Source organism: Chrysoperla carnea, chromosome 3 (assembly GCF_905475395.1).
Source record: "Chrysoperla carnea chromosome 3, inChrCarn1.1, whole genome shotgun sequence".
NCBI classification, from domain to species: domain Eukaryota; kingdom Metazoa; phylum Arthropoda; class Insecta; order Neuroptera; family Chrysopidae; genus Chrysoperla; species Chrysoperla carnea.
The window spans coordinates 10822670-10834983 of NC_058339.1; the positions used below are offsets into that span (position 1 = coordinate 10822670).

General features: G+C 28.0%; 1 protein-coding gene across 3 annotated transcripts in view; it reads left to right on the forward strand.

The window, feature by feature from the left end:
- The first annotated feature begins 2398 nt into the window (after nucleotides 1-2398).
- LOC123294512 (serine/threonine-protein kinase tricornered) overlaps nucleotides 2399-12314 on the forward strand; it is a 149742-nt gene continuing 139826 nt past the window's right edge. For 2 of the 3 annotated variants that reach the window (XM_044875564.1, XM_044875565.1), the window contains exon 1: nucleotides 2399-2923. In XM_044875564.1, coding sequence (XP_044731499.1) covers nucleotides 2521-2923 — 403 coding nt within the window. In that variant the 5' untranslated portion in view covers nucleotides 2399-2520. The remainder of the gene's footprint in view (nucleotides 2924-12314) is intronic. The other variant, XM_044875566.1, reaches the window with a different exon arrangement.

A 12314-nucleotide genomic window follows, 5' to 3' on the forward strand; every position in this document is an offset into this window, starting at 1 on the left:
AATTAATAAAATTTTTTTTGAAATTATTTGGCTTTGTGACTTATGTTTTTTTTTGTAATTCCATTCATGAATGCTTAAAAATGCTGTTTTTATTTTGAATATTGGCATACGACATACGTGTAATTGAACATGAACATGTGGATTAGTAATGTGACACACCATGTGATTAGTGATGCGACGAATATTCTCATTCGCATTCGCATTTATCCATATACGGTTTTTTCTGGCAAGCCATTATTATTGTTATTAAATTAGCTTTCTTCTGATACCAATTTCGATTGGTTAACAGACAGGTGTAGCTAGCTATATTGACTTACCTGCTCATATTAAGACCTAAACCGATTTGTTAGCCAATCGAAGTTGGTATCAGAAGAAAGATAATTTAATTACGAAAATAATGGTAGTATAGGCTTGCCTGAAAAGAACCATTCATGGAATTTAATTAAAAATAGCCCTGAATACTTTTCGATAGAAAAATAAATCTAGAGGTGTCGTGGGACCCTCGGTAGAAACTTTGGTTCATTATAAATGTAGCGCTTATTTTTTTATTTGAAAGATATTTTTCTGAAAATTTAAGGTATTAATTTTAGAAGTCAAATACTTGTTTGATTCTTTAAAGAATTTAATTTTTATAGCTACTTTTAGTTTTTACTGTATGAAATAATTGTAATATTAGTTTAAAACAGACATATTTCTGATTTAGTAGTCAACCCAATATTTGAGTACATTACGTTTGAGAGTTTCCTAGGTAACCTTGATATCGGTTTTTGGTGTCTGTTGCTTTTTTTGGTTTCAAATCCCAACCAGCACACAAATATCGTGCGATAAGAAACATAGTTCCAAAACTTTATAGACATATATAAAAATCAATAAAATTTCGAAAAAATATGTTCATCAGATGGATAAAGATCGAGCTTATACGGGTCTTTTGTACCATATGTATATCAAATATGGTGAAAGCGATGGGAAAATCAGGTAATAGGTTAGGTTAGGTTAGATTGGCTGTCCACGAAGGACACACTTAGGCTATAGAGCCCATTGTGATACCATTTATGTGTTTTACCACCTTTCTGCTGATAATTTCATTTATCAGCTTCTCAATTTCAGAGGCTGAGTGCACCTCCTTCATGCATATACCATGCACTACGCCAGCCCATCACAACTATTAATTAAATTAATTTTGTTACGACGGCGGGAATAGAACCCGCTACCCTAAGCATACTGCGGACGGAATTGGTTACGCCTTGACCAACTGAGCTAATAGGGCGACAAAATAAATCAGGTTATGCTTGTCATAAAAATGTTTTGTCATTTGATTTACGAATATATACAAAACTGCAGTTCAATCGACAAACTATGATAGGAATGTTTCAAAAGTAAATAAAATTTCATAGAAAATAGGTCTCATCTAGTTAAAAGATTAGTGAAGATCGGCAATATACGTCAAACTTATACTACGTACTTTTTTACGTTATTGAAGAATTATATGTGTTAAGTTAACATTTGCATTCCCATTCGAGAATATAAGTGATAAATTCGCATTCGCGAATGTATAAAATACGACATTCGTCCCATCACTAAAATGGATATGTGTATAGTGAATTATAATTCACCTGTATGCGATTAATACATAAAGTTTTTGTACGTGGAAGGTGTGTTACGAGGTAGTGAAGTAAGTACACTCAAAAGTAATGTTTTACTCACTCACTCTTTGGCTAGTGCAAGCAAGCAGGCATGGTGGTGGTCAAACTGCCAATGCAGAAGCTACTGTTAACTGTTATTCAGACACACAACTGAGTGTACAAGCGCGTTACAATCCTCAGACCTCAGTTAATACATAACACGCGTGCTATTCATTTAATTTAATAACATTCACAAACCATGTGCTAAATCAAAAAGTATATTTTTTACAACAATACACCAAACAGAATTTAAGTGAATAACATTTGGTAATAATGTGACCCCAAAAAAAGTTGTTTTCAATAAATGCCAAAAAAAAAATGTTTTTTTGGCAGTATGAAAAAATATTTTTTTTGTAGAAATATGAAACTTTAAGCGCAACAACATTTTTAAGTATAAACTAACCAAAGAAAATTTACCTGAAAATTTAAGTATTTTGTGTACCAAAAAATCAAAGTGCAATTTTTTTGTGTGTATTTTTCCATATTTTATTTATAAGAAAATCGGTCAACAAAAAATTATTTTGGCACAATTTCAAAAATCTCAAAATAAATATTGTTTTGTGTAAAAGTGTTAATAAAAAAGTGAAATAAAACTTGGAAATTATTGGATAAAAGATAGCAATTTTTTTTTATTGTGCTTATCAACAAACCAAACACCAATTGTTTTGAAATTCAGGTGTTTATAATAAAAAAAATTATTATCATTGATAATAATTTATCATATTTTTCATTATGTGACAAGTATTCGTTACATACGCAGTTAAATATTTTTGTTCCGAGTTTTAAAAATTTGATTACAAGAAGTTTTCGAAGTGTTTTCGAAAAGTTTGATTTGTATATGAGTGAAACAACAGTGTTATTTAATACAGTGGTTGTGGATGATCTGTTAATGTCGCCATATAGTCGTTATGGTGTTGGCGGTGGCGTTGGGGGTGCCGTTGTGACAGCACAAACACATACACCCCCTCATCGTGTTGTGAATGGTGCTAGTAATCCATCACCAACTGTTGTGTTTATCGAAAAATCAACATCGATATATTCGACAACAAATAATAATTCTAGTAGTGCAAATTCAAAAAAGTTTAATCATAGTAATAATAATAATTCAACATCGACTACTTCGTCGGTGGGCTGTCGTCCGACCAGTACCACAGCGGCACGTCGATTTTTAAGGTGGATCAGCAGATTGGGCCATCAAGGAAAACCAGGTGTGTGTTTTAATAGATGTTGTTATAATATAGGTATTTATTTAATAATTCTTTCTCGCCATTTATCCAAAAATCTTAAATTATGGTCAATTACACTTTGTTTTGGGATCAAGGGAAACCACATTTTAAATATCTAAGTTGTTGGATTTATTATAATAAAACAAGTGAAAACAAACAATTGACTGAATTAATTGTTGAAATACCATGCATAAATAGTGTTGATTATTCTATCACATTGCACATACATATACAATTTATATAATACATATTATACAATTTACGTCTAATTTGCGCCTTCACGGGTAAACAGTGATGTTTACGAAAAAACGTTTCAAACAAAAGTTGTTTATTTTTTCATAAGGAACATTTGTTATACTTAAACTTTTGTTCTATCTCTAACGGTTTACAAGATGGGTCTTACGGACCCATAGGTCCAGACCCAATTGACCGATGTTGCTCATTTACGAACTCGACCTCACTTTTTACGTCCTGAGTACGCTGTAAAAATTTCAGCTTGATATCTTTTTTCGTTTTTGAGTTATCGTGCCCACAGACGGACGGATGGACGGACAACCGGAAATGGACTAATTAGGTGATTTTATACATATAACACCTATACCAAAATTTTGTTCGTAGCATCAATATTTTTAAGCGTTACAAACTTGGGACTAAACTTAGTATACTTTGCACATTACATATATGCATGGTATAAAAACAGTAGCAGGTACGGCCTCTGAAAGGGTTTTCGTGGCTGATTGAGATTCATGAAAACAATCTATGGTTTTCGGAGTATTTTTTTTCTGGTGAATTCGAAAATCAAGGTCGTTTTTTCGAAATATGATCGAGTAATTTGTTATAAACAATTTAATTGTTTATAACACTACCAATCATACTAGACGATGATTTTTGCAGTTGTAACTGTGAAAATGGATAATATTATTCGCTAAAACTAACCCTCCGAAATAATTTTTCTAAAATATTAGTTGTAATAAAAGTTATTTAAGAAATTTTGTGAGAAAACCCCGGAGAAAATAGTGCTATGAAATCATTTTTCCGTCAATTTACTCAAATCACGATAACTCCCAATCAAAAAGATATTGTACTAAAATTTAAACAGCGTGCTCTTAAGAATTCTACAAATTCGATTCGGAACAATTATAATTCAAAATCTAAACTGAATTTTTCATCAAGTAAAAGTTTACAGAACCGGAAATATAGTTTATTAACACCAAAATGGTACTATTTTTCAAATCTATTAATATGTGCTGGCTTGAAAATTTGCTGAAATTAAAAAAGTATTATTCTTAATGACATGCATGGTTAATTGTAATTAAAAATTAGCTGATATTAATAATTATTGACAATTAAAAACGCAATGATTTTATTATTTTTTATTACAAAAATAAGTGAAAGTATCATATAGAAAATACCGGTCTATTTTTAGGAGTAATATTAAGTAATTTGATAATATTTATCTTAAATCATTGTCTTTGTATATTAACTTATTAAAAGGTGACATAATTATTTTTAATCGTTAATTTGACGAAGATAAAAACTCAATGTTCAAGTTAAAAATTTGTTGAATATTTTTAACTTCCTTTAATAGTTTTATTGTACTTATGCACATTTACACATTTACAATGTGGTCGAACGTCTCGTTTTAAAAGAGACTGTCCATTTTTTCTAAATTCCGTCCTGGTTTCTCCTCGAAATGCTTCGCGACGCAAACCTTACCCGTTTCTAATTAGAGTTAATATTAGACGATTTAAAATCTTATATATTATTCCTTTATCTCATTCCTTTATCAAATTAGTGCTGGTTACTGTCGAAAAATACACTCACGGTCTAAAAATGTACCGCTTAGGAAAAAAACAGGCTAGAGAAACAATATTAAGATTAAATTTTATTCTTTATGTAATTTTTATATCAGTTCTGTAATAAAATTGCCTATAAATAAAGATAAAGTAAATTAATTTTTTTTAGCCACGAGTACTGCGCTGCGGAATTCAGCGCACGGGTCTTGCTACTTGAATTTAATATAGTTTTTCCAAAAATTTAAAGTAGAAAGTTGAGTAGGTAGGAAAAGTTGCACAGGGGTTCTCGTTGAGGTTTTAAATTAAAATTTGATACCCGGTAATTTACAGAGTATGTACCTACCTACTAGGCCAAGGAACGTTTTTAGTAAATATGACCACGTTATACACAAGTTCGATATCTAGCTTATTTTTCGAGAAATGGAAGCTGTAGGCTGAAAATTAATAAATACGCAAGGAATACGTAATTGACTTAACATAAATGATTCTCCTTTTACTAAACAAGTGTCAAGAAATGGAAAGCCCCAACAAAAAATTCAATTTGATTGATTCTTTTGATTAAATGATAAAAAAATCAAAAGTAGCCCACTTCAACCAATTTTGTGGAAAAACCAATATCGCGTGATATTTCCTTGGTAAGAAAATGAGAATTATGATAGCTGAAATCTATACATTTAGTATTGTAAGGATTATTCAAAGTTTGCATAAATAAAAGGGCTTTAAACATGATCGCAAGAAAACATATTTTCTAGAAAACGACCTCATGTTAACGATGTCCGCTCTGATTGTAGAATATTGTAACCTTCGAAATTTACAATGGAAACTATTAAACTACGATTGTTTCGCTTTGCGTGTTGAGTTTGAAGATAAACATCACATTATAAAAATTTTCAATAGTATGAATATTTAATTGTATTATTAACCTCATTAAAGTTAGACCGGAATGATTTTCTTATCAATTATGACGCGCGAAAAATAATTACTTTCAATAAATTACTTTTAGAATTTTGTCTTATTCTTGGTATTTTAATTTAAAATAATTTGAAAAGAAATATTTTTAAAATTACACGATTCATAACTTTCAAAATTGTGAAAATTTCAACAATAAATAAATATTATAATCCATTAATAATTAATAAATCGGTTAACAGTCGGGTCTAGTTTTGAAATATCTCCTTAATGATATAGAGAATTCCATTAATTAAATTAAAAAAAATTCCAATTCGTAAATTATTTTTCCAAAGAATGCCTTTTTTTTAAAGTGACGAAATCGCGAATCAATTTTAAATTTTCTGGTTAAGGTAGTTCCTCCGCGACAGTCCAGTCAAAAAGTTTTGGACTAATACTATCATTCAGTGCATTAACTGTGCTATGACTATTATACATATACCATATATTATTTTCACAAGACTGTAGTTACACACTAATTTATCTCCTATACGTATACAGACACACACTATGATATATACGTTTACCATTAGTTTCTATATCCTCTCCACAAAAATTATCGCTAAAACGAGTTATTTATTTAAGTTTTTTATCGAAACTATATGGTAAATAATTTTTATTTTTTTTAATATATTTTCTAAATATAGTATTCTACATTATATTAGTTTTTCATAGAGATGGTGAACGTCATTCATTGATAAATAAATATAATATTTGTAAATTTGTGTATTTTTATACGCTTCTCCCATGTACACGTACAAATTGCGCCACTTTTAATTGCTAATATCTCATGTATGGCATGGTAAATCATCTTCTAATTTTAACAGCATGTGTTTTATGAATTAAATATTTTATATTCTGAGTTTTGAGAAATTCTTGAAATATCACTTTCGTGTAGGTACTACCTTAACCAACTACGCTATTGATGCTTGTTACATTTACAACAAAAAATATATTAAATGTTAAAATAAAAATAATAAATAAAAATTATCAATATGTTTATTTCAATGTTTATTTCAAACTTTCTGTTAACTGATAACAACAATCTTCATGAAGTTGCCTCAATCACATATGGACTAGACATGATAGATATGTTTTCGTACTAACCTAATTCTATATTTAAAGAAAACGCAAAGAAATTTTCTTTTAATTCATCGATTCGCTTTATTTACACGATTATATATTTCAACTTAGTACAATTTTATTTTCCATCAATAAAATGCATGACTTTAAACTAAAATCAATCTCTTTCATAGAAGTAATGATTTTGTTTATTTAACTTCAATGATTTTGTATCAATGAATTCATATTTTAAATATTCTAAATTCTGTAAATACCAATATTTAGCTGTACTTGTTCCAATCGTTATCAAGTATCAGATGAGCAAAGTGATAGAAAATAAATTGGCTTGGATGGCTTCGCTTCGGTTTGTTTTTATTTGCTAAAAATATAGAATTTAGTAAATAATTGTCAAATGAAGGTGTATAAGGAAATAGGAAATGATTCAATTTATTGAACAATTTCAATGACTAAATAATAAATTTATTATTACCAATAAATTTTGTATGGATTTACATATAAATTTATGTACAAATGTGACATTTGAACTTACACAAACAATTTCTAATAGTTTTTTTTTTTTGTTAAGAGTTAAGTAATTTATTTTTATTGAATACAAATAAAAATAATGATTAAATTTATTAATTGTATTTACATTAATTTTTAACAATTATATAATTAAATATTAATTATTTGTGTATTTTTTGTGAAATTTAACCTAGGGGGACCTTAGATCATTGTCAAATAATGACTATGTAATTAACTTTTTCTTTTATTGGATATATTTTAGAAAATTTATTATGTGTCCTAAAAATTGAACAGACTTTCTTGTATTTTTTAACTGAGTCCTGATTGTCCCAGTCTATATGAGGAATAATTTTTAAGGATGTTTGAAGCATGACAACAATGTTTGATTTAAAGAATCAAAATTTGTTTATAGTTTGACATTATTAGAACCAATGATCGATTATATTTTTACCATGGTTGAATAGAGAATTTTATACCCTTTCAAATGAAGTACAGCAAAGTTGGGAATGCCATTTAAAACTCAAAGAAGGGGTGAAACTTAAAATTTTCTAGGTACCATTTTTGAAGAATTTTATCTCTTAGAACTCGACATGATTCTCTTGAGAATTTTATCTCCAATCGTTTTGATATTCTCGTTTCACGCATCTCAGCTTTATGATTTACGTGTGTCAAAGTACTATCAGGTATTATATTTATGTTGTAGGTATCTAATCATCACCAAAAAAATCAAACTATTGAAGCCAATTAAATGTTAATAATAATCCTTGGAATACGATTTATAATAAACCTATATTATACGTTTGTATTAAACTTTATCTGATTAAATAGAATTAATTAACGCGAACATTTACCTATTTATAATAATAGTTATAGAGATACGAACATGAAATAAATCAATATCTGAAGGATTTATATACAGTGAAAGTTGTCTATAACGTCGTCCTAATTTATTGTGGCTTCAAACCATAGAATATTATACATAGATAACGCGAGGTATCTGCTAGCCTGTAAGTGGATGCGATATAATGAATGAGAGAGAAGACTACCAGTTAGTTCCTATTTGTCCTTGTCATTTTGATTTTGTGTAATGTAAACAATAACTAGCCAATGACATATAGATTCGACAAGGACACATACACCTGGCACTCTTCTCTCATTCATCATATCGCAAATTTTGGGGCATGGACATCTTTCTATCATGTCTAGAATTCCCTTATAAATTTTATGGATTTTCTGGTATATTTAACCAGGGTTCGAGGATATATATCAATGGATATATATCCGATATATATCACGTGAATTTTTATGATATATATCAATACAAAAATGATTTTAAAAAATTTAATATTATTTGGTAATTTTTGGCGTTTGTTATCGTATTTCTACTTCCCAAATTTTGATGGCATTGGAGTAGAGTTAAAACCTACTAATACTAAGCTCAAATCGTGTCGTGTCAAAAAAAGTTCGTTACTAAAGAGTAAGTTTAAGTAAGATTCAGAATCGGAAGATGATCTAGCTTTATCTTCCTTGCAGTCAATCCACGCACAATTATGAAACGACATTTTTTTTTTTATTTGATAATTAACAGTTTATTACGAACGACTGATGACTGATTTGATAATTAAAAGACTGATTATACTCTAGAGTTATTATTTGTAATGTTTATTGTTTTGTTGCCTAAGTGCAGGTATGACCATTGACTGATAACAATTTATAAAATTGTTTTTTGTTTTAAAGTTGATTTTTTTTATAAAAATTTTATTATTTTTAATTGATTTTGCCTGATCTAGAAGAATATTTTATGTTTTGGTTTCATTTGTCTGATTTGAAGTGCCTAAGTAAATAAAACCTTTAAAACATTTTTTTTTTTTTTTAAATATCAAAATATTGTTATATATCGGATATATATCAAAAATACCCGATATTTTGATATTTATAATAAATATCGGATATTTTCGAACCCTGCTTTGTAATATCTTTCACAAAAGACAGTCCTAAAAAAAAAATCTAAATCTGACTTACTTACATCACCATATTTACATAGCAGTTCCTTGAAGGATACAATAGTCAACTTTGTATTTCTCTAGGATATGCTATTCCATTTTACTTTGTATATGTTACATTTATTTTATTTATTTTTTATTAAAAATAAATTTATTATTTCTTAAATGAAAAACGTGGGTGTTTCATTAAAATAGATCACACATTGTAAAAAAAAAACATTACTTACGTAACCTTGTAAAAGTGTTTGTTCGTTCATTCTATTGATAAAAAAAATTTTTTTTTTTTTCCTACATACAAAAAAAACAAGATAAGTAATTAATTAAATTTCAAAATTCAAGGCGAACTATATTAAAGTCTATTATAATCAATTTTAGCCTACAGCTGTTAATTTTTATTTATTGCAGATCAGTAATATGCATAATAATTATAATAGCAATAATAATTGTTATTCAATATTTATTGTATTGGTTTCTAGAAGATTTATATATGCATTTAAAAAGCTATAGATTGATTCAAATTGCTTTCAATTGAAAATATTTTATAGCAATTAATTGAGTTTAAGTGCAAATTGATTGGCAAAAAAATTACATCTAAACTCTGATACGTTTGAAGACGTCAGGATGAACAATGGCGCAGCGTTAAGCTTCTGCTTCAGTAAAAGTTGAACTGATATTTATTAAAAAATTAAAACCTTCTGGAACCAAATCTGCAGAATCAGAAGTTAAAGATAATAGAGATAATTTAAAGTAAATACAAGGCAATTTTATGTTATGTTATATTGTTATAATAAATATCCTGATCAAACCAAATGTAATGTATGCACATTGCCCACACAAATATTGTGTGGGCTACTAAATCTATCTCTTATGTCCTATGTCTTTTTTAAACTAATTACAATTAATTCATACTAGCTAATTACAATTAATTCATACAGAAAAATGTAAAAGAAGCTATAAAACTAAATTCTTTAAAAAATAAAACAAGTATTTGCAAATAAGTCATAACAGCCTCGTTTATCGCAAAAATTTTTCACTGGAAGCGCTGGCATCGATTTTATTGTCCCTACCATGACTACGCACACAACTAATACGGAAATAATGATAATAATTAAATATTTTAAGCTGAATTATATGTGTTGTGTATTGCAAATGATTGGTAACAGAATTATGGAGGTCATGTGATTTATTAGACTAATTCGTAAAATATAATAATACATAAAATATCGTGGTTCATTAATATATTTATGTTGTTATGATATTTCATAATATTTCGTCACGTTTCGTCAATATTGGTACACAAAATATATAATTACCAATTTGATTATCATTTTTGTAGAGGTAAAAATGTTTAACTGAAATTGTGTGTAAAATTTTGTTCAAAAGATTCATTTTTTTACGTAATCTTTGATAATATATTATTTATTGAAAATTTGTTATTTAAAAAAGGTTAAATGTCATTTCTTGCGCTTTCTAACGACGTAAGATTAAGTTAATTGAACTGAACTAGAGGTATTTTAATAATTTGACATTTATAAAATTAGATAGAATTGTATTGTTTTAAATGAAGAAAAAGGTTTTGGGATAAAAGTATTTTAATTTATTAGAAAAATTTTAGAAAGTGAATATTACTAGCGTGGAATATAAACTAGGCTGACAATAATATTAATTGAGGTGCTCTTCTTGATTTTTTTTGTAAGATCTGGCACCCCACGCTTTTAACAATAAATTTTAGATTACAATTATAATAATTTAATTACTTTATAGTCCTTTTCAAAAACATGGTATTATTTTTAAAAGATTCCACTGAAATTTTTACTATCTATTTTTAGTTTTGGGTTATTATATTTTTAGAGTTTTTGAAATATCGCAATATTTGGACCGTATCTCAAAAACTATTCGACCAGTCAGCAAATGCACCCGATTTTTGTACTTTTTGGGTCAAAATTACCTTATAAACGGAGTTTTATCAAAATTGAAGGTATAAAAATTTTTTCGATTTTTTGTAATTTTTTTAAGGGGTACCCCTTTGTAAAAATCGAGAAAAACGCAAAAAGTATAAAAATCGGGTTAGTTTAATAATTGGATACAGAGTTTCTGAGATATCGCAATATTTGGATGGATTTTAGTCCGTATCTCAAAAATTATTCGACCAGTCAACATCTTATATAACGCTTATAACGCTATATTGCATTTCTTTATTTTAAGAAAAATTCTACTTGAATTTCTATGGTTCGACCGTCAATATGTTGCCATTTGACTTTATCATTTTTGTTTGATTAAAATCTAAAATGACTGTAGTACCTACCAACAAATGGAATATATATTATTACATATCATGATTGAATAACTTTCGATTGGAATTAAAATACCAATCATATAAAAATGATATCACTACGTAGGATATATATGTATATATATATATATATATATACATGTTATATTTATAGCTACATTAATTAGGTGCTTGACCTGTTTGTTTGTTTATTTGTTTGTTGAAACGACATTTCGAAGCAATAATATAATTAAGATAATAACTGTTTTAGTTATAAAACTATTTGTTATTGTTATAATATCTTTACAGGTAGATTGTGAGGTTTATAATACCGGCCAGATACCGCTCACTTGCTTGTGTCATTAAAAGTTTAAAAAACATTAACTAGTGAAAACAAACAATTGACTGAGTTAATTGTTAAAATACCATGTATAGACTGCATTGATTACACTGTCACACTACACATACATACATGTCACATATACATAACTGATATTCCTATATAATACATACTATATGAGTTGAGCTGAATTTGTGCTCTCACGGGTAAACACTGATGTTTACGAAAAAATGTTTCAAACCAAAGTTGTTTATTTTTTTATAAGGAATATTTTTTAAATTTAAACTTTTGTTCAATCTCTAATGGTTTAAAAAATGGGTATGTTGCCCATTTGCGAAATGGACCTGCAAAAATTTCTTGATATCATTTTTCGTTTTTGAGTTATCGTGTTGGCAGACGGACGCACGGGCAACCGGAAATGGACTAATTAGATGATTCTATAAACACAAATACCAAAATT